The sequence below is a fragment of the Capra hircus genome, chromosome 5 (genome assembly GCF_001704415.2).
Source record: "Capra hircus breed San Clemente chromosome 5, ASM170441v1, whole genome shotgun sequence".
Lineage (NCBI taxonomy): Eukaryota > Metazoa > Chordata > Mammalia > Artiodactyla > Bovidae > Capra > Capra hircus.
The window spans coordinates 83,671,777-83,694,751 of record NC_030812.1 but is presented as its reverse complement, the minus strand read 5'-3'; the positions used below and the strand labels follow the sequence as shown (position 1 = coordinate 83,694,751).

Genomic DNA, 22,975 nt, shown 5'->3' with positions numbered 1-22,975 from the left:
CCAGGGTCACGGTACCAACATGGCCGGTGAGGGCCTTCTTTGGGGATGCAGACTTTTTGTCCTGTCCCATGTAGCAGAAGGGGCAAGGGATCTGTCTGTCTCTTTTCCAAAGTACTAATTCCAAGTGTGAGAGTTCCATCCCCTTCCAAATGACGCACTGCCTAATACTATCACCTTTAGGAGTTAGGATTCAACAGGTGAATGCTTGGAGGGTGGGGGAGGGGGAGGCGGGGAGACACATTCAGATCATAAAAACCCTCAAAGTATTTCGTATTTGTTAGGTGATAAAACACACCCACACACATACATACATTTTAGTGAAAGAAGCAGGTGTCCTTATAAGCGGGCATGTGAACCTGTTTCTCTCATCAAATGAGTCATCAAAAATTTGAGAGTTAATTTACGTGAGCGGATGTGGCAGTGTTACTTTGACAAAAAGACATGAACACACACAAAACACAAATGTTCCTTACATAAACAATGAGCATACTGCATAATACCAACCACCCTCTATCAGATACATCCTACATCAGGCCCTTAATTCCACTCTCGTTTCATACGACAACACTATAAGGTAGATATTATTGTTATTATAAACTCCACTTTACAGATGAGAACATTGGAAACTGTGCAATGATTAGCTAGGATGATGTGCAGGGCTCAGTGCTCACAGCTGTGATTTATTACAGGATGGAAAAGGTCCAAAGGCAGATCAGCAAAGGGAAAAGGCACAGGGGACAAAGCCCAGAGAAAACCAGGCACGAGCTTCCAAGAGTCCTCTCCCAGCAGTCACACAAGATGCACTTCATTCCAATACATTGCAACAACCCATGTGAAACTTATCCACCAGGGACGCTCATCAGAGACACAGTGCCAGAGGTTTTTATTGAGAGCTGGCCATATAGGCACCCTCTACCAGCATAACAAATTTCAGACTCTTAGAAAGAAATAGATGTTTGGCAGAAAACACATTGCTTGTACTATTTGTGCCCAAAATAGTTTGGGCACAGTGACCCACTCTTACCTGGGAATTGTGATAAGTCTGAAAATTGACGTTCCCAGACACCAGACAAGGGCCAGGCTTGCCAGCAGATCTTTCCAAAATGAGCCATCTCAGGCTTACTTTGTTAATGTTTTTTGACTTGACCAATTGTAGAGAGGTTGTCATTGAGGACAAAGGGCATGAAGCACCCAAGTAAAGTTCTCATGTTGACTTTAGAGATAACCGAACTGCATCTCGGGAAGGTTGACTGCCTTGATCAAAGTCACATCTATAAAGAGGCAGTGCTGGTACTAGAACACAGGTCTTCAGACCACACAGAGCACCTGACTGATTGTTGTTGTCATTTAGTCAATAAGTTGTGTCCGACTCTTTGTGACCCCATGGACTGGAGCACGCCAGGCATCCTTGTCCTTCACTATCTCCTGGAGTTTGCTCAAACTCATGTCCATTGAGTCGGTGATGCTATCCAACCATCTCATCCACTGTCACTCCCTTCTCCCCATGCCTTCAATCTTTCCCAGCATCAGAGTCTTTTCCAGTGAGCTGGCTCTTTGCATCAGGTGGCCAAAGAAACAGAATTTCAACTTTAGCATTAGTACTTCCAGTAAATATTTATGGTTGATTTCCTTTAGGATTGACTGGTTCGATCTCCTTGCTGTCCAAGGGACTCTAAAGAGTCTTCTCCAGCACCACAGTTCAAAAACATCAATTCTTCAGCGTTCAGCCTTCTTTTTGGTCCAACTCTCACATCCATACATGACTACTGGAAACCTGACTGATACGGAAGTAGAAAGCAGTCTGTGTAGCCCATGCCCATCTCTGCAATTACTGGGGATCCCAATCAATTTGCTCAATTTTTACTCATTCACTGTTAGATGTTATTAGAAAACAAACAAAAAAATACAAGTTGATTTTGCACAGGTACCTTTTTGGTCTACATGTTGGCATGACTATTTTCAATCGGGTATATTGTAACTTACTGTCTCATTTCCTCCCTTTCCTAGACTGGGGAAATTGCCCTAATTTATTAAAAATTATTGAGTTCAGTTCAGTCGCTCAGTCGTGTCCGACTCTTTGCTACCCCATGGACTGCAGCACGCCAGGCCTCCCTGTCCATCACCAACTTGCGGAGTTTACTCAAACTCATGTCCATTGAGTCAGTGATGCCATCCAACCATCTCATCCTCTGTCTTCCCCTTCTCCTCCTGCCTTCAATCCCACCTAAAAAATATTGCAATTCTTAATAACTTAATATAACAATGAAAGAGGAGGGAGAGAAAAGGAAACCTCCCTCAAAAGAGAATGCTAGCTAACCCATGGTGAGAGTGATATAATCAGATCATTCAAGGGACGCTAAAGCCATCAGAGAAAAGCGACTGGAGAATGAGATATTCACAGTCCCAAAGAATCAGGTCCCAGATTAAATCTGAATTAAAAGGAAGAGGCAATACCCTGATGGTCCACTGGTTTAGGACTCAGTGCTTTCACTCTTGTTGCCTAGGTTCAATCCCTGATTCAGCAACTAAGATCCTGCAAGCTGTGTGGCACAGCCAAAAAAGAAAAAAGGTAATAAAAATTAAAACAAACTGAAAAAACCTTCAGCTCTTTGGTGATGAGAAAATGACCAAAAATCCAGTCATGGGGGATAGAGGGGTAAGAGGAGAATTCAAGGTGATTTATATAGACAAGCTTTATGTAACAGTACTGGGAAAACTGAGTATGTTATTATTAATATTTATCCTGAAAACATTTGCTTGAGATTCCAATTAAACATGGTGGAACATATGGCCATTTTTGCACAGTCCTTCCAGAAACTCACTGAGACAACAGTACTTCTTGTTTCTTTGGCCAAGCCGTGTGGCATGTAGAATCTTAGTTCCTCAACCAGGGATTGAACCTGTGCCCTCTGCAGGGGCAGCATGGAGTCTTAACCACTGGACCACAAGGCAAGTTTCTCAAAGATGTTTTTTAAAGTGCAATCCACAGAGAAAACAGAATGGGAGACAAAGCAATAATACTGAGTGATGTAAACCCATTCTGGAAGGCAGAAAGCCAAGAGTGGAGAAATTACCAATTCTGCAACTTCAGTTCAGTTCAGTCGCTCAGTCGTGTGTTCGACTCTTTGAGACCCCATGAATTGCAGCACGCCAGGCCTCCCTGTCCATCACCAACTCCTGGAGTCCACCCAAACTCATGTCCATTGAGTCAGTGATGCCATCCAGCCATCTCAGCCTCTGTTGTCCCCTTCTCCTCCTGCCCCCAATCCCTCCCAGCATCAGTCTTTACTAATTCTGCAACTTAGGAAGGACTAAAACCACAGTGCCCAAAGGAGACACTAACGAAAACCTGATTTCCCTCATAGAAGCTCAGAAAGACTCAGAACAAAGGCACCAGGGACTTTTAAAGGTGAGGCTGAAGTAGGGAGTTCTGATAAAATCTGCATAACCATTACTGAATGGCATTAACCAGAGGAGAGTACAATCAGCAAGCAGTTCATTTTTCTCTCACCACCACCCTCAATCTCAATTAAACCTAGCTCCACATCTGGAGATGACCAGGCTGATCCTATTGTGTTCCAGTCACATTCAAGTATGAGTTCAAGCTTGTTTTCAAGTATTCAAAAGACCCAGTAAGTACTAAAATGAAACTTTCACATCACGGACAGCTGTTTCTCTCTGAGCAGGCCCCACCTCAACCTCAAGAGCTGGAATGCAGCCTTTCAGTGTTGTGTTTTTTGTTTTTTTTTTTACCACTTTCCTTGTTCTTTCTTCTCTCCACTCCCCTGCTGCTGTTTCTACATCCCCCAGGGTCATGTGGACCAGGAACAAGAGGAAACAGGAACAGACTTGCTAGGACTGTTACAATTGCCTCCCACCCCCACCCCCCAGGGCAAGAGCGTCACAGTGCATTTATGGATGCTTCTCACACCTGTCTTCTCCTGCCCCATCACCAAAGGAGACCTCTGCCCTGCATTTCCTCACTGCAACAGCGCACGTTCTGCCTCACCTCCGAAAGGACCCCCGCAGCTCTGACTCCGACATTACACCCTCTAAGCAGGTGGTCATGTATGGATGTGAGAGTTGGACTGTGAAGAAGGCTGAGCACCAAAGAATTGATGATTCTGAACTGTGGTGTTGGAGAAGACTCTTGAGAGTCCCTTGGACTGCAAGGAGATCCAACCAGTCCATTCTGAAGGAGATCAGCCCTGGGATTTCTTTGGAAGGAATGATGCTAAAGCTGAAGCTCCAGTACTTTGGACACCTCATGTGAAGAGTTGACTCATTGGAAAAGACTCTGATGCTGGGAGGGATTGGGGGCAGGAGGAGAAGGGGACGACAGAGGATGAGATGGCTGGATGGCATCACCGACTTGATGGACGTGAGTTTGAGTGAACTCCGGGAGTTGGTGATGGACAGGGAGGCCTGGCGTGCTGCGATTCATGGGGTCGCAAAGAGTCAGACATGACTGAGCGACTGAACTGAACTGAAGCAGGTGGTATAAGGCAGGTCCTTTCCAGGTGATTCTAACATGGCTCTTTTCCTAAGAGTCCACATAGCCTGTGGCACCTTTGCCTCATGAAACACTGGAATTGTAAACTGCATCCTCTGAAGACCCCTCTCTTGACTCTCCCATCACAGGCAGCACCAGTCAGCCAAGTTATCCCAAGGGAGAGTCACACTCTGGCTCTGGTACATAAGAGTTCACACATATAAGATTCATATACTCTTACCGCTGGGTCTCCACACCCACCCAGCACAGCCAGGTAACTACTTCCTAATTCTAGTAGGAAATGAGAGATTTATTCCCTGGAGAAATGGGACAGAAGAGATTCAGGCTTGAAGGAATCTAAACACTTTTCTGGGAAAATATGTGAAAATTCACACACTAAATGATGGAACCTTTAGTTCCCTATGAATGTAGTGTTTATCGCTCAGCCATGTCTGACTCTTTGCAACCCCATGGACTGTAGCCCACCAGGGTCCTCTGTCTGTGGAATTCTCCAGGCAAGAATACTGGAGTGAGTTGCCATTCCCTTCTCCAGGGGATCTTCCTGATCCAAAGATCAAACCCAAGTCTCCTGCATCACAGGCGGATTCTTTACTGTCTGAGCCATCAAGAAAGCCCAACATAGGCACTAAGTCCTATGCAAATTGGATAATTCTTCCTGCAAAAAACTACATAAGACTCTGAAAACAGAGCTAGAATTAAGACTAGCTGGGAGTCCTCCAATGAAATAGCCTAGTCACTTCCGCATGGTCATAAAACTTTGAAATGGACCGGAGAAGGGACTAAGCATGTACACAGAGCTTCCTAGAGGTTTCTTACTGCCCTAAGTAGTAAACGTAAATGAGGTGCCGCTGGTCAACAGATGTTTGAGGAAAGCCTCCTACATGAAAGGCAACCTGCATGGCCCCTGCCCTAAAATGCAGAAATTAGAGGTGTAGGGGAGGGCTAATACAGAGAGTAGAAGAAAAAGGGCTTAATTATAACTGATTTCCTCAGAAATAAAGAAAAGACATTTCATCCATGAAAAAACATGATATTATTTCAATAATTGGAGAATTTTTAAAGATCTTAGAAAGATGAAGACTAAAATTTTAAAATTCAAGGAAAAGGTTGGAAAACAACATTGACAAAATATCCCCCTCCTAAATCGGACATTCAGGGAGAAATTTTTAAATTAGAGAATCAGTCAAGGTGGTCTAACAATAAATTGATAGGAATTTAAGGAAAATAAAATAGAGGAAGAGGAGAAGAAGAAATTATCAAAAGGTAAATGACCAGAAAAAATCCTAGGATGAATAAGGACTCATGTTATCATAAAGTTAATACGAGATCCTTAATGCTTCTGGAAAGAACAAAAATAGGTTGTACATAAAAAAGATAGGAAATAAGAGTGCCCTTTGACTTCTCCTTGGTGCCACAGGAAACTAGAAAATAATACTGCAGCTCCTTTAAAATTTGGATGCAAAAGTCATTTCTAATTCAGAAAGCTGTTCTCAACCAAACATCAATCTAGCGCAATAGTAGAACCAGAGCATTTTCAGGCATGCAAGGAATCAAAACATTATCTCTCATATACTATTCAGTTGGCCACTACTGAAGGATATGTTCCACACAAACGAGGAAGGAAACTAAGAAAGAGGAAGCCACAAGATTCAGAAATCTTGGAACCCAACACGGAGGATACAGGATGCCAAGTAGAATTCTTCGAAAGAGTTTCACAACTGGCCTGGAGAGAAACCAGCACAGACTGAAACAAGAACAAAAAGAGGGGCAGAAAAAAAAGAGTCCAGGAAAAAAAAAAGGATACCTTTGATCTATGCAAAATTATAGAGGCTATTGGAGAGTTGAGAATAATTCATAATAAATACATAATAAAGTAAGCAAATGGAAAATACTAAGGCAATGATTAACTATAGGAAACACAAAAAGTTGTGTAAGAGAAAAAAAATGTAACCACAATAAACTACTTGACCCACAGTGACTTTTTAAAATGAAATTCCATCTTCTGCTCAAATGATCCACTACACTTTGAATAAAACCCACACTCCTTATCATGGCTTAAAGGAGTATTCATGATGTTTCCCCTCGCTCACTAAACTCCAGGAGATTTAGTAAGCTAACTGCTGCTCACCATGTACCGGACGCCACCTCCATGTCCCATGGTTTGTCATGGTACTCAAGTCTTAGTGCAAAGTTCATCTCCTCTGTGAGGCTTTCCCTGAGTAGCCAGTACAACTTAGTACTGGCTTCCCCTCAGTTCTATCACCATAACATCACTTCATTTTTATTTTCTTCCTACTGCATCACTAGTTGAAATATTTTATTTGTTAGCATTTGAGAGGAAATTAGAATAACCTTATTTGCCCTCCTCCAGGGGATCTTCCCAACCCAGGGATCAAACCCAAGTCTCCTGCATTGCAGGTGGTTCTTTACCATCTGAGCCACCAGGGAAATCATGGATAGAAGGGCTTTACATTTGTTATTTTATTCAATCCTCACAGCATCCTTGTGGAATAGGTACTATTATTTTCTTTATAGACAAGAAAAAGGAGGCACAGTTAAACAACTTGGTGGAGATCACTTGAGAGCAAAGCCGAGAATCACACATCAGCAGTCTGGCCCCAGACTGTCTTCATTACCATCATGTTACTTGGACTTTCCTTACAAGTGCCATGAAGTGTGTCGACTCTCCTTACTCTTCCTCCTCAAAGCTTCAAGACCTTGAGAAGTGCCCAATGCTTACACAGAAAGGACTCTTTACATGTTTGTTCAAGAAATGCATTACAGGACTTCCCTGGTGGTCCAGTGGTTCAAGAATCCATCTGCTATTGCAGAGTTAGGTACTCAGTCCGGGAAGATTCTACATGCTGTGCAGCTACAAAGCCCATCAGCCGCAACTACTGAAGCTCACATGTTGCAGAACCCATGCTCTGCAACAAGAGAGGCCACCATGATGAAAAGCCCACACACCACAACTAGAGAATAGCCCCTGCTCTCTGCAATTAGAGAAAGCCCGCTGGCAGCAACGAAGACCCAGTGCAACCGAAAATAAATAAAGAAATATTAAAAAGATAAAAAAGAAAAACTTTATTTTAAAAAAAAGAGAGAGAGAAATGCATTACAGTAATCTGAAGTCATCACCCTGAGGAAAATGAAAAGAAGGAGGTCGATGTTTTTCTTTCTTTGCTATTAGCTGTATCACTGACCACATCTCAGCTTTGTTTTCCTTTCAGCACCCATGGTTTCTGGTTCTTCTAGGTTTAGGACCTCCTGCTCAAGAGATTTCTGTCTTCCTGACAGGCTTTGGGTCATTTGGTGGCTCCATCACTTTATTATTATCTCTCCTTTCTCTCTAATCCTGTTAGCTCAGTTCAGTTGCTCAGTCATGTCCAACTCTTTGTGAGCCTATGGACTGAAACACGCCAGACTTCCCAACACATCACCAACTCCTGGAGCTTGCCCAAATTCATGTCCTTATTTGCCCTCCTCCAGGGGATCAAGTCGGTGATGCCATCCAACCATTTTATCCTCTGTCATCCCCTTCTCCTCCCACCTTCAATCTTTCCGAGTATCAAGGTCTTTTCCAATGAGTGAGTTCTTCACTTCAGGTGGCCAAAGTATTGGAGCTTCAGTTTCGGCATCAATCCTTCCAATGAATATTCAGGACTGATTTCCTTTAGGATTAACTGGTTTGATCTGCTTGCAGTGCAAGGGACTCTTAAGAGTCCTCTCCAACACCACAGTTCAAAAGCATCAGTTCTTCAGTGCTCAGCTTTCTTTATGGTCCAACTCTCACATCCATACCTGACTACTGGAAAAACCAAAGCTTTGACTAGATGGATCTTTGTTGGCAAAGTAATGTCTCTGCTTTTTAATACGCTATCTAGGTTGGTCATAGCTTTTCTTCCAAGGAGCAAGCATCTTTTTATTTCATGGCTTGCAGTCACCATATGCAGTGATTTTGGAGCCCAAGAAAATAAAGTCTGTCATTGTTTCCATTGTTTTGTCTAGTCCTGTTAAGACGGTATTCACTTGTCTGCTATACAAGGACTGAGGACAAGGTGGCCTCATCCTCTGTATGAGCCCAGGGTGAAATGGGTGTGATGGTGACTGTGTCTTGGGCCAAGTGAATCCAGTGAGTTCCCTAAAGGGCATCCAGAAGACTCGCTGGTAAAGTGGAGGGGGAAGAACAAGAAGCTAGAGACCACTCTTCACTGGACCTTTAATCCAAGAAGAAATCCAGAGTGCATACAAGCAAAAAATGATGATTTGGTCCCAAGCGACACTAAGACAGAACATTCCAGAGAGGGTTTACAGAGGCCAGACAGTTCAGGTGGCCAGGAAGGGGAGCACTATAAGAGTATAGCATCTGTTTCCACTTACAGGCCCAAATGGACCCTAAACAGAGTCCCAATAAAATCAACTCATCCCCCTGTCTTTTTTCACACCTCACACCACCACCACTCCCACTAATCCAAGCATCATCACCTCTTCGTTGCATGTCACTGTAATCTCCCAACTCAGCCTCAGCTGTCTCATCAAAGTGGACTCTCCTAATGGTGAATCTCCTCGTGTGAGCATCTTACTTTATAATCTGGAGAGTCTGATTACTTTCTAAACCATCAAAACCTGCCTCCTTGGGGCTGAACAGCTTCCCCCTCAACTTATCTCTTTCCTCTTGCATTTTACTATTTATAATCAGAGAGAAGAAACCTTCAGACCGTTGCTTGGAAATCTCAACTAAATCTCAGTTAACCACTTCCAAGTTCTGTTTTCCATATAGCTATAGCCACAAGTCCACTAAGCTTTCTTCTACTATATAATAAGGATTTCCTCTGGTTTCCTTGAACATCTTCCCCAATACTCTCAGAGCCCGCATCAGTAGTGCTTTTAACATCCATATTTCTAACAACAATCGGTTCAAGACAATCTAGGCTTTTCTTTTTGTGATCCTCAGATTTCTTCCATCCTCTGTCCAATGCCCACTTCAAAGCCACTTCCTTATTTTCAGGTATTTGTTACAGTCAGTACCAAAATTCATATTCATTTTCTGTTGTTGCTGTAACAAATTACCATAAATTTTGTGGCTTAAAAATAACAGAACTTTATTATCATAGAATTCTGGAGGTCAGAGTTCCAAGTTAAGTGAAGTGAAATGAAGTGAAAGTCGCTCAGTTATATCTGACTCTTTGCAACCCCATGGACTAGAGTCCATGGAATTCTCAAGGCCAGAATACTGGAGTGAGTAGCCTTTCCCTTCTCCAGAATTTAGATACTAGTCAAATTCTCCAGGGGATATTCCCAACCTAGATATCAAACCCAGGTCTCCTGCATTGCAGGCAGATTCTTTACTATTCCAGCCACCAGGGAAGCCCAAGAATACTGGAGTGGGTAACTTATCCCTTCTCCAGCGCATCTTCCTGAGCCAGGAATCGAACCAGGGTCTCCTGCATTGCAGGCAGATTCTTTACCAGCTGAGCTATCAGGAATGCCCCTCCAAGTTTAGGTATAGAATTTATTTCCTTGCTTTTCCACCTTCTAGAAGCCACCTGTATTCCTTGGCTCAAGGCCCCTTTTCCATCTTCAGAGCAAGCAGTGTAGCATCTTCAAATCTCACTTTCTCTCTCCCTCTCTTGCTCCCTCTTTCCCCCTAACCTCTGCTTCCACTATCACAACCTCTTTATGTGAGCTTCCTGCCTTCCTCTTGTAAAGACCTTTGCAATTAAATTGATCTGATCCAGAAAGTCAAAGATAAGCTCTCCATCTCAAAATCTATAACTTAGTCACAAAATTTTCTTTACCATAAAAGTTTCAGAGGATTAAGCTATGGGCATCACTGAGAGTTCATTACTCAGCCTACCACACTTACCAACCACCTATCCTAGGCCAAGTATTGGATTACATGTGTTTGCACAGTGGCAAAAAACTGGATATGCTCTCTGTCCTGAAGAAATGTACCATCTAGTGGGAAAGTACATCAGAGACCAATCCCAAAACCGAACAGATAATCACACGCATGCGTGGGTGTGGGTGTGCTCAGGTGCTTCAGCTGTGTCCGACTCTTTGAGATGCTATGGACTGTAGCCAGCCAGGCTACTCTGTTCATGGGATTCTCCAGGTGAGAATACTGGAGTGGGTTGTCATGCCCTCCTCCAGGAGACCTTTTCACACCTATGTCTCCTGCATCTCCTGTATTGCAGGCAGATTCTTTACCCACTGAGCCACCTGAGAAGCCCAATCACACCCATAAATAACCGTAAATTGCAATTCGTGCTCTAAAGGACTTGGAATCACAGAGGATCATAAGATCAACTGTGAAGTAGTGACATTCAGTCTGAGGCTGGCAGGGTGGTAAGGAGCTAGCTTGATGAGGAGCAGGGGGAAAGCCTCCAAGGCAAAAGGATCAGCCCTGAAGAAAAGTTTGGGGGGTGTGAAGGAAGCTGGAAAGATGAAGTGAGGCTGCAAAGTAAGAGTGATCAGAACTTCTGGTGCCTTCTAGGGCACATTAGTCAAAGCATAAGAGGAAGGGTTGAGGCGCTTTTTAAATCAATGACAGATGTGATCACTCTGCTTTGTGGAGAACAGACTGGGGTGGGGGTGTGGAAAGCTAGAGGTGAACAAAAATAGAAACCTATTAATATTTACCCACTTAATATCCATTTATTATATATATATATACCCATATATATTATATACCCATATAATATCAGCCCATTGACAAGAAGAGAGTGGCTTGAACTGTGCACTTGGCAGCTAAAATGGAGAAAACTGCAGAGATGTAAGATGTATCTTGAACCAAAAATAACTGATGGGACTTGGTATAATTAAATGTCATTTAAAAGTCTGGGATATGACCATAGGTATGGATGGATTATGAGGAACATTGTGTATTAATGGAGATGAGATGCAAGAAAGAGGAATGGACCATCCATGAACCTTGAAATAATATGAGAAAACAGGACTTAGGATGGAAGAGAGAATGATGAGCAAGTGCCAAAATCTTCGGTGGAGAAGTCTGAGAGCATGTGATAGTTAAGAGGCAGAAAGAGATGGCACACATCGCTGGACTGAGCAGGGGAAAGAGGATTTTAGAAGAAGTCTGATGTGGGGACAGAATGGGCAGGGTGAAGGAGACAAAGCCCTTCTAACTCGAGAGGGAAGAGAGTACAGAACGTGAGCCCCCACCCCAGGTGACGGAGGTGACCTCACCTGAGGGCTGGAGGGGTGGGAAGCATTTAAGCAAGGAGTTGTGGGGGTGCGGTGCTAATATTGAGTTGTAAAGGGTCCTATGGACACATTTGGTGGGAGGATCTAGTGAGAGTTGAGACAAGAGAGAAAACCCAGAGCATCAAGGGATAGTGAAGCATGGAGATACTGTGAGCAAAGTGTGATGTGGTGAATTTAACTAGCCCCTGGGTTGCCAGTGTTGTGAGTTCTCATAGCTCACTCCTTGAGAATGTCGGGTACACGGGGCCCTGTATTTACCAGCGGTCTGGAAGAGAGGCCAGGCACACGTTTCCTCATGGTCTTTCACAGCAAAAGAATGGGTGATTGAATCTAGGTCCAGAAGTCTGGGGTTGCTCCTCCTTCCTTGCTCGGCTGGCCTTCTCTCCTGCTTCTGCTCAAACATCACCTCCACTGTAAATCCTCCCTTGACTTCTCTGATCAGCATTTTTCAAATACATAAATGTACACAGTTAAAAGGATCATGGAGATTTTCCTTTAATCTGTGTATAGAGAGCTTACTCATTCTTCCCTCCACTAGTTTTTTTTTTTTAACTTCATTCTTTTTTACATCTGTTGGAAATGTGGATGACTGCCAATCTTTTGTTATTACAAACAGTTCTGCAGTAAATTCTCTGGTTTGGATGTCATTTCACACAGGTACAAGTAAATACAAGTCACATCTAATTAAACATTAACAATGATGTTGAACTATTAAATCTCACAGTGTGTAGTTAAGTTCATGCGGTTGCAAAGGACCCCTCATTCCCAGCATCAAAATGTTGTCTTTTAACATCAAATTGTAGACTGATGGGCTACTGTGAATAAATGTCCTAAGAACATCATCAAGAGGAGGAAAGGTGCCTGGTTGCCTGCTGGACTAGCAGACACAATGTTTTTTTGTTTGGTTTTCAGACACAATGTTAATGTAAGAGGCAAACATGAAATAATTAAAGTAGCATAAACATTACTGACATACGATATCCACATATTCACTAAATTACTGATACTACTAATTAGAGCAAATAGAATACAGACCCAAAAGAAAAGAAAAATAAGTTAATTTTCAGGAAACTTTCAAATAGTGACTATAGTAAGTGGCAAAATTGTCCACAGAAGATTTGAGACGTCTTGGTTCTTGAGGTATTTGAGTGGAATAGAATTGAATGCTCGAAAAATAAACTTAAAAGAACAATCCTTCTTTAGCAGAAGTAAATGCCTAAAATGACCTAAGAGGTTTTTTCTTTCAAAATTCCAGTGTTCAATGAACACTGCCTCTAAGAGCCTCTTTTGTTGGATTTGTTTGCCCGCGTATGCATTAATTAGTTTGCTTAAAAACTGCTTTGTTTGTTACAACAACAGAAAATCCCCACGTTAAACGGTACTGGAACTAGTTAACATTCCTAGACACTTAGAATTTGTTCTAAATTCTCGACAGTTCCTTGGGGTGTGGCAGGGGCATGGTCTCTTGACATATTGCCTAAATCTGAAGGCAGTAGTGATTTAGTGAACCGGCATTATTGAGTTTGTTTTTTATGATTTTCGTGGGTCCAGTTCATATTGTTATGTAGCGTCTTTTTGAATGAACTTTTGCAGAAATGTTTTCAATGTATGCTTACAATCTATGTACAGTTTCACCACTGACACTCTAACAACATCAGTCAGTAGCTGTATGAAATGGATCTGGCAATAGGCATTAAAACATGTGTTTACTGTTGTCTGTGTTTTTATAACCCTCTATATTTTGGTAGTCAATTACAGTTCTAACATCAAATAAATTCCTATGTGGAAAAATATATCTACAGTTTGAAAACAAAGAAATATAAAACAGAATCAATGAATCTGAATCTAGGAAATCTAGAAAGAGGACATTGATTTAGCTCAACCAGTACCTGTAAAAGCACCACTGATGGTACAGGGTTCATGCAAGAGAGGAAAGGTGAGTGCAGAGATTGTAGAATATGATCAATATCTTATTTCCTGACTCCAAAAGGAGACTCTGCTCTTAACCTTCCCATCTCTCACGTTCTCATTCCACTGTAAAACAAGTCACTGTTTTACATTCCACTGTAAAACAAGTCACATAGGAACATGGGGGTGAGCCACATGATGAGGGGCATCATGGAGGGGACAGATGGGAAGAAGGTATAAATGGCAAGGAAGGAATTTTTTTGAAAGTTATTTATTTTAATTTTGGCCATTGCTGCTGCTAAGTCGCTTCAGTTGTGTCTGACTCTGTGCGACCCCATAGACGGCAGCCCACCAGGCTCCTCCATCCCTGGGATTCTCCAGGCAAGAACACTGGAGTGGGTTGCCATTTCCTTCTCCAATGCATGAAAGTGAAAAGTGAAAGTGAAGTCACTCAGTCGTGTCCTACTCTTCGCGACCCCATGGACTGCAGCCCACCAGGCTCCTCCATCCATGGGATTTTCCTGGAAGAGTACTGGAGTGTGTTGCCATTTCCTTCTCCACTGGATCTTTAGTTCTGTGCATGGGCTTTCTCTAGTTGAGGTGAGTGAGGGCTACGCTCTAGTTGTGGTACACTTGCCTTTCATTGCAGTGGTGTCTCTAGTTGTGGAGACACAGCTAGATGTTCCCTTTGGGCAGGAAGTTATTAATGAAATAGGAAACCTAAGCACCCCAAACTACTAAACTCTACTAAGAAATTATGTATTAACCCTGTTTAGTGAAATGGCCATGTATACACTTCAAAATGAGATGAAGATCAAATAAATGTGGGTGCAGCTTCCATGAATTAAGTTCTGCTCTTGACTATTGTAGAGGACCAAAATATGACATCCCAAAATAAGCCACTTTGGGATCAGGCTCTAGAGCACTCAGGTTCAGTAGTTGTGGCTTCTGGGCTCTAGAGCAGGGCTGAGTAGTTGGTGCACAGGCTTAGTTGCTCTGCAGCATGTGAAATCTTCCCAGACCAGGGATGAAACCAGTGTCTCCCGCATTGGCGGGCAGATTCTTAACCACTGGACCACGAGCAAAGTCCAGGAAGGAAGGAATGAGACATGAATATATGGAAATGTGAAAGCTCATCTTGAAGAAGAGTAAATCCTCCACTATGACTGGAGGAGCACATACACAGAAAAGAGAGGACCGAGTAGAAAAAGACTTCATGCCCTAAGTTAAATTCCAGAGGCAATGGGAAAGTCAGGACGTATTTTGAGTGGATGGATGACATAATCAAAAAATGCCTTAGGAAAATTTTTTAAAATTAATCTCGAGACCAACTGAAAGACTTGCAAAATAATTCCAGCAGGAAATAATGAGAGCATAAATCATTGTTACACCAGCAGTGGGAAAGAGAGAACATACAGAAATAAAATAGAATCCATAGAATATGGTATCTGGTTGAACGGAGTGGGGTGAGGGGGATGAGAGAAGAAGAAAGAAGTGAAAGATTGTTGGACTTGGGCCAAATATGCTAAGGCAGGGGTCATCTGGTAGCAACACAGCCGTGTAGATGTTCCCTTTGGGCAGGAAGTTATTAATGAAACCTAAGCACCCCAAACTACTAAACTCTACTAAGAAATGATGTCTTAGCCCTGTTTAATGAAATGGCCATGTATACACTTCAAAATGAGATGAAGATCAAATAAATTAGGGTGCAGCTTCCATGAATTAAGTTCTGCTCTTGACCATTGTAGAGGATCAAAATATGACATCCCAAATAAGCCACTTTGGGATAAGGGTTATTTTAAGCTGAAGGCACAAGAGAGCCAACAGGCACAGCAGGAAGCCTCCCTGGAGCCTCCCTTTCACTGATAAAGTAGAAACTTCTGAGAAATGAGGACTGCCCAGAGTCTCCTCTCCTGCAGAAGTTTTACAGCCACCAAGGAGCCAAAAAGTCAGTACTGAGATGGACCTGAACAAACAAATCTTACCCCATTAGTATCCCTTGTATATTTACCTCCCCACAGATTGCTGCCCTTGGAAATCTAAAACGTTTGCCTTTGTCTCATCAGTTCTCTACAAATGTGTTTTTCTTTGTTAGGAAGTTATATAAACCCACATTCTAACCACCCTGTGAGTTAGTCATCACTGAGTTTCTCCAGTTTGTATGCAAGCTGCAGAGATAATGAACGGTTCTTCTCTTCTTACACTGTCTTTTGTCAGCCTAATTTGCAAAACACCAAGAAATGAACCTAAAAGATAGAAGAAAACGTGTTTTCCTCCCCTATACTCTACACCTTGGGTCTTTATGAAATAAAAGAAAAAGATGAAACTGATAACATGTATGGTTAAAAAACAAAGAAAATATTCATTGTCTTTCTGTTTGGTCTAAAGACAGATATTTTCCTTTTTTAAAAAAAATTGATTTATTTATTTGGCTGTGCCGGGTCTTAATTGTGGCATCCAAGATCTTTGATCTTCGTTGCAGCATGCAAGATCTTTTAGCTGCTACATCAAACACTTAGCTGCAGCATGTGGGATGTGGTTCCCTGATCAGGGATGGAACCTGGGACCCATGTATTGGGAGCTCAGAATCTTGGCCACTGGACCACCAGGGACATCCCTAGAGGCAGATATGTTTGATATTCAAAGAACAGTGTGGAACTCTTCTATTTCTAGCTGATTACAGGAGCAAGAGCCAATAGCTCTCCACTGCTGTAAAAACTAGGTTATTTCAGTATCTTCCATCAGTCTTCCATGCTATATGGACTACACTGTCCTGATTTTAACAACAAATAATTTAGATATAAAATTTTGTGCCTATGTATGTTTGTACTTTTTGTTGGGGGAGATTGTACATTCTTCTAAGATTTATAAAGTGACGTCAGACCCCAAATGGATTAGAACACCAGTGAAGGAGATAGCACACTGGACTAGGAGTCAAAATACCTAGTTCCTCATCATGTTGTGCTATTTATGGTCTTAAACAATTTAAGTTAGTTTTCTGATCTTCATTTTTCCTTATCTGTAAAATGGGAGTTAATAATATAATTGTTGTGCTTTCCTCATATGAGGATTTTGAGGTTATAATTCAGTGTTATGTAACATTATGTATAGCATTTAGAAATATAAAGCATCTCTACTATTGTTAAGCAAAGAAGTCCTTCTCAAAACCTGGATGTGTTTCCTCTATAAACATCAACACTAATCTTGCAAGTATACAGACCATTCACCAACCTTGAAAGCCATGAAATTCCTCATAATGCATTATTATGCTTTTCCAAGCAGACCTTACAACTCCACTTAAATGCTACTTTTTATCTTCAAAGTTCAAAGAAACATTTATTGTCATTACAGATTCCTGCACTATACAACTCTGAATCTGAATCAGCTAAAACGAAATGAAAGGTACTAGGCAAAACTGCCCTTTACCATAGTGATGGAATGTTAACAACAGCTGAGTGATCACCATGTGCAAATCCATACTTGGCCTTAAATCCAAATTCTGTGAAGGTCTTTGTTGGACACGTAAGAGACATTCGTGGCATGTTTGGCCTAGAACATCCCAACAGGTGCCTCTTCTATCTATATTTTTAAGGAGTCAGAATTTGAACTTTCATGTCCTAGAATTCTTAACCACTTCCAGTCAAACTAGCAAAATCATTTCTCAGACAAGGGGTTAGACTGTATATGCAACTGGTCACATATTCAGATCCACATAGCAAAATAAAAAAAAAATGAATTAGTTCTTTTTAGATGAAAAATAGAGCTGTTAATGTAACTAGCCAAATTTTACAAATATTTCACAATTTCTCAATCACAAAGAATCACGTGTTTTCAATACAACTCTTCCAGACATTTGTTTGTTGTAATGTCATTTCCTCTATTTTTTTTAACTTGTCTTCCTTTTTCCTCTCTTCTTGACCTTTTCCCTATATTTCCAGAGTGTGATTATCTCTTTCTCTAAGATTTTCTTCCTCCCATTAATCATTGAACATGAGAGAAATATTTTGCAAAATGGTTTTTCCTATAAAAAGGGCATGGCCTATATATGACAATAGGAAAATATTTATATGCTATGCTATATTAATAAACTGATCCAATGTCTAAGTTATTTTAAGGATATAAGTACTCAATTTCTAGAGGTAATTCAGCCTGTAGACTTGAGAAGACAAATGAGCACAGGTGCAACTGACACATGAAGCCTTGTGTGTGCTAGAAAAGACTTTCTGCTTCGGCTTCATATTCACCGTTGATACTGTCAATCATAGACTAGATCTTACAATAAGAATGTTTGCAATTGCAAAGTTAGGCTTAGAATCAGAGCATCCCCAATACTCCATTTTAAAACATTTAAAGCATGTGGCACCTTAAGTTGATACTATGCAGTGTCCAATTTCAGTGGACTTAGTTGAATGGCCACTGACATGTATTACCAAATGGGCTACAGAGGCTCAGGAAAGCCCATCAGTAGGAATTTTTACCATATGTCACTTTAAATGTTTAGAGCATTTGGACAGCTGTTAAGGGGATAAAGTTACGACACAAAGACTGCCATATTTACAACTGTAAAATGAGCAGATTGGCCACAGTTTCCTCCTGTGCTCAGAAAGAATGATAGTATTATATAGAAAGTAGAAGATGCCTGGGATAATGATGTCCATCTTGGAAGTTACCAGATTCTCATTCTAATATGGTAACCAAATCCCCGCTGGCATAATAAGGCTGACCATTCCACTAGGTTTGTCTAGAGTGGCATCTGTTAGAGGATTAACAGTTGCCAAGCCTAAAATAAGCTAGAGAAAGCCCTTCATTTTCATCTTCTTACCCTCATTGAGAATCAGACAACCTGAAACCCCAAAGATATAACTAAACCAAACACGCAAGGTACCCACAGTTTAGAAATAATTCTTCATTCATGCACAGAAATAGTTTACTCATAACCCTAGACCTCCCAGTTTATACTATCCAGCTGTGCCCTTCTTTAAAAAAATTTGAAACTTTAATTAAATGACCCAGGAGAACAGAAAAGGGAATTCTCTAGCCCCAGACCCACGATCATAGCAGAGTCCAAAAAGAAGAAAGACTCCAGCAACAACTCAATGAAAAGCCACAGACTCTGTTTACTACGGCCCTCCCAATGTCAGTTTTCTCTGTGTAAAGACTTCTCTTGCTATGCAGAGACTTGCTGTGTGTGGCTGGCCTTGGTCACAGACCCCAAATTTTAATTCTCCGCTGACCCCCAAATAAACCCATCTGTGTCCGAGAAATATTTGCTGCAGTCTGTTTTAGGTCAACCCTCCCCTGGTCTATTATCTTGATATCAGAAATAATGCACTTAAGGGGAGCAGAATAGACCACCCCCAAAATATGCCTCTTTAGCATAAGGACAATTTTGAGCTGATCATTTTTTAAAAGCTATAGACACAAAAGAATATCTGAAAACAGAGTAGAAGTTGCATTTATAAGGGAAATCCCTATTTGGAAGGGTGTCTCCCTCTCTGTGCCAGGAAAGGAAGGATAATAAAATCTCTAGAAACTCTTAACAAGGAGAAGGTACTGACTTAAACATGCAGTTTATTCCTGTTCTCTGTGCGTTGTTTGATAACCTCCCATAACTAGCTTGCCCCAAACCTCAATATCTTTCTTTAGTCTTTAGCTGAAGATGATATTTAAGGTGGTAGCTTGGGTCATTCCAAGGAGTTGCTCAAGTTTTCCTGGACATTTTTGATGTACACAGGAGGTATACATGTTATTAAACTTGCTCCCCCTGACTCCTCCCCCATTAATCTGTGTTTTATTGTGGGGATATTTCAGCCAAGAGGACTTCTCTGGTGCCTCCGTGGTAAAGAATCCGTCTGCCAAAGCAGGAGATAACCAGTTCAGTCCCTGGGCTGGGAAGATCTAGAGGAGGAAATGAAAACCCACTTCCGTATTCTCGCCTGGGAAATCTCAGGGATGGAGGAGCCTGGTGGGCTACAGTCCATGGCGTCACAAAAAGGTCGGACACAGCTCAGTGACTAAACAACAGTTCAGCCAAGCGTAGTATAGAGGGAGAATTATTTTTCCTCCACTATAGAGCTAAAAGTCCTGATCTGAACTAAGAGACAGTATCTGAAATTATGAAAATAATTGGGAAATACACAATTACTGAAAGAAACCATAACTTGATTTTAATTCTTCACATAAATCTCTGTAATAATCAACTATTTTCCACTTTCTTTCACAAGATTTTAAGCCCATTTCAAATATTTAGACCTTAGATTCAATGACCCGACAAGCAAGAGAAATTCTTGCATTACAAATGAAAGTTTTCTTAACTCACCTTCCTTTTTCTCTACGGTTCTAATATCAGATGAAATTATTTACTACGGAGACTTCCTAAATGAAATACTGGCCAAAATGAAGCTCTCATCCATTGTTCTTGCTTTTTCTCTTATTCTCACCACCTCAGGTTCCACCAGTGCCCTTTTGTTAGGCCTGCTTAACTAGCTGCACTTCTCTGAGCTTGGCCTGAGGGGCCACATCCTGCGTCTTGAATGTGAACCCCACCCCCTCCCTGCCAGGCCTCTCGTTTGGCCCCCTGCACACACACTTCCCTTAACCATGCATCCCTGACAAAGGCTACTTGTCTCTGTCCTTTCGGATACACGTCATCTCCACTTTCATTCAGTAAATTATAATAGGTACTTCCCTCTTTTACACACATCTTACTCAACGCGTACGCAATTTTTCTCACTCGGTTGTTTGTTCTGTATGTGTCCATCTTAAAATAATAGCTCCCAGGCAAGACTACGTCTGGAAAATTATCTGAGGACAGAACTTATCAAGGGCTTCCCAGGTGGTTCAGTGGTAAAGAATTCGCCTGCCAAACAGGAGATGCGGGTTCCATCCCTGGGTTGGGACGATCCCCTGGAGAAGGAAACGGCAACCCACTCCAGTGTTCTTAACTGGCAAATCCCATGGACTGAGGAGTCTGGTTGGCTGCAGTCCATGGGGTGGCAAAGAGTTGGACATGACTTAGTGACTAAGCAGCAGCAGCAGCAAGGCAGATCTTGTCATGGTGTCATGTTAAAATGATGATTATGATAGAAATACTGAGGTAAAAGGTGAGTAGAAAGGTTTTTGAAATAAAAAATTTAAAAAAAACTTAAAGAAACCTTACATACACCTTAGACCATGCCTAGAACACATAATCATTCTTTCTTAATCTTAGTAAAATATAAGAAAACAGAGATGAGACTACTAGAAGAGATCCTCCAGTTTCCTCTGTAAAGGGCTGGGGGTTTTGTACTCATGCTAAAGCACCCATGAACTTACAAAAATGCATAATCCACTAAATTCCACCTGGGACAGGAGAAAGCTGAAAAACAAGACTGTTTATTCTCATAATTCTCTCCTTTTACTCACTAATTCGATACCCAGAGTATATTTTGCATCTGAAATTGGACAGACATGAGCAAGCCAGAAATAGAAATCTCTAGAGACTTTTTTCAACACAGCACATTTGCATGATCTGTTTTAATACAGAACTACATTTTCCACTCATTTCCTACTTAATCATAGTGGAAATTTTTGTTTGGTGAAAAGACACCATTGACACATCCTTTCTTGTAAGCACCGTTGTAGACTGGGATGGGTTGCGGATAAGCCCAGTTAGCAACTGTACTTAACACTCTCTTAGGAAACTCTGAACTGTGGCCTTTTTTCCCCTCAAAGTTCAGACTGCATATAGGACTCGCCTACTTCCAGGATGTTGGATAGCAATAGTACTTGCCCTTGCTTCTCTTTTCTTTAAAAAAAAAAAAAAGCTACTCTTCATTTTTTAAATCAATTGCAACAGTTTTCCAACGTGGGAAAACAGAACCCTTAAAAGGGTTCATTTCTACACCTTCCTAAGTAACAAGCATCTAGGCTCTTTATCCTTGATTAGCATAAGAATAAAAGTCACTAGGGTGCTCTTGAATTTAAAAAAAATGCCCTTAGGCTTATTTGATTATTTGTAACTCCTAGAAGCGTGAATTTCCACAAGGAACAGAGTAAGACCCTTCTGTTTTTAATAGAGATGGGACAGATTGCTTCCATCTCCCACCTTCACCTAGTTCTGAACCTTTGTAACTTACAGCCAGCAGAAAACCGCCATGTATTACCAGTGACACCTCCAGACCTCTTCTCCAAAATCCCCCACCTCCTGTGCATCTCAGAAACTGAGAAGAGAAGAAAAAAAAAAAGAAAAAGAAACTGAGAAGAGCTTCCTCTCCCTTTCCAGACTTCAAAACAGGCAGGGGAGGGAGCTGCGTGCCGCCTTTTATCTCGCTTCACAAATACAGCTGTGAAAAACCTTGAGGCGGCACATCCTGTGACGGGTTGAGCAGAAACCTGAAGAGAAAAATGAAGAGAAGGTTCGGTCCAAGCTTCATTGATAAGGAAGATGCTGCAAGCGTTTTGCATGGCAACTAGCCAGCCAGTTCTTCCTCTGTCCTCTGTCTGCCAACTCTGTCTGAGGAATGCGGGCTCAATTCATACACACATTGTTGTACAAGTACAGTCAGAATCGTAAGCGGTTACCTTCATCGTGGGGCCAGAGCTCGAACACAGCAGCTAGAGGTGAGCAGAGGCAGAGGCGCTGCGTCCCGAGCGCTCCAGGAGGCGCGGGCCTGGGGAAGCGGCCGGGGTGGCGGCGGGCACACGTGGCGGGCGCGTCGCAGACTGGCCGGGGCTGCGAAGTCTGCTGGCTCTCCTGCAGATTGCATCAGCAGGAAGAGTCTTGAGGCTGTGTTTCCCCTACACTGCCCCCAGAGGGTAGCGTTTCTTCCAACACGAAAATTCCTCCCCTGCACTCAGCTCAGACCCTTATCCACCGCTCAGCTCACCCGTGGGGTTGGAGGAAGATGCTAGCGTTTCGAACACGTTACCCTTGGGTTAGTGCCTTGGCGTGTGCGTATCTTTGATGTGAAAATGTAGCCTGTCAAGGAGGAGGAAAAAAACAAAAACAAAACAGTTCACAGACCTTGATTGCAGTTCCCTCCTGAGCGGGCTGCCTGCCCACCTGAGTTCCGACTCTCCCCAGAGCAACTTTCCCGGATTCCCCTGCTCAGAGTTACACAGTGAATTCCTGACATCTAAAACAGAAAATTTTAAACGTGATTATTCGCATAGTAAGAAGCACATGCATGGTTTTTGAGAGTTTGCCCAATCTCTGTTTCTCCCACCCACTTCCTCTAGTCCCACAGTCCCTGCTCAAACTTTTTTCTTTTTTGGTCAATTTCTTTTGTACCTGGGAAAATCATTTTAATTGATTGACTGAACATGTAAAATTCTTTATGATTTGCCTGC

At 42.0% G+C, this 22,975-nt stretch overlaps 1 protein-coding gene across 1 annotated transcript in view; it reads right to left on the bottom strand.

Annotated features, from left to right (window-relative positions):
- The window catches only part of BCAT1 (branched chain amino acid transaminase 1), a 116,647-nt gene extending 94,253 nt beyond the window's left edge, over positions 1–22,394 (bottom strand). The window contains exon 1 of the mRNA XM_018048394.1: positions 22,208–22,394. Coding sequence (XP_017903883.1) covers positions 22,208–22,213 — 6 coding nt within the window. The 5' untranslated portion in view covers positions 22,214–22,394. The remainder of the gene's footprint in view (positions 1–22,207) is intronic.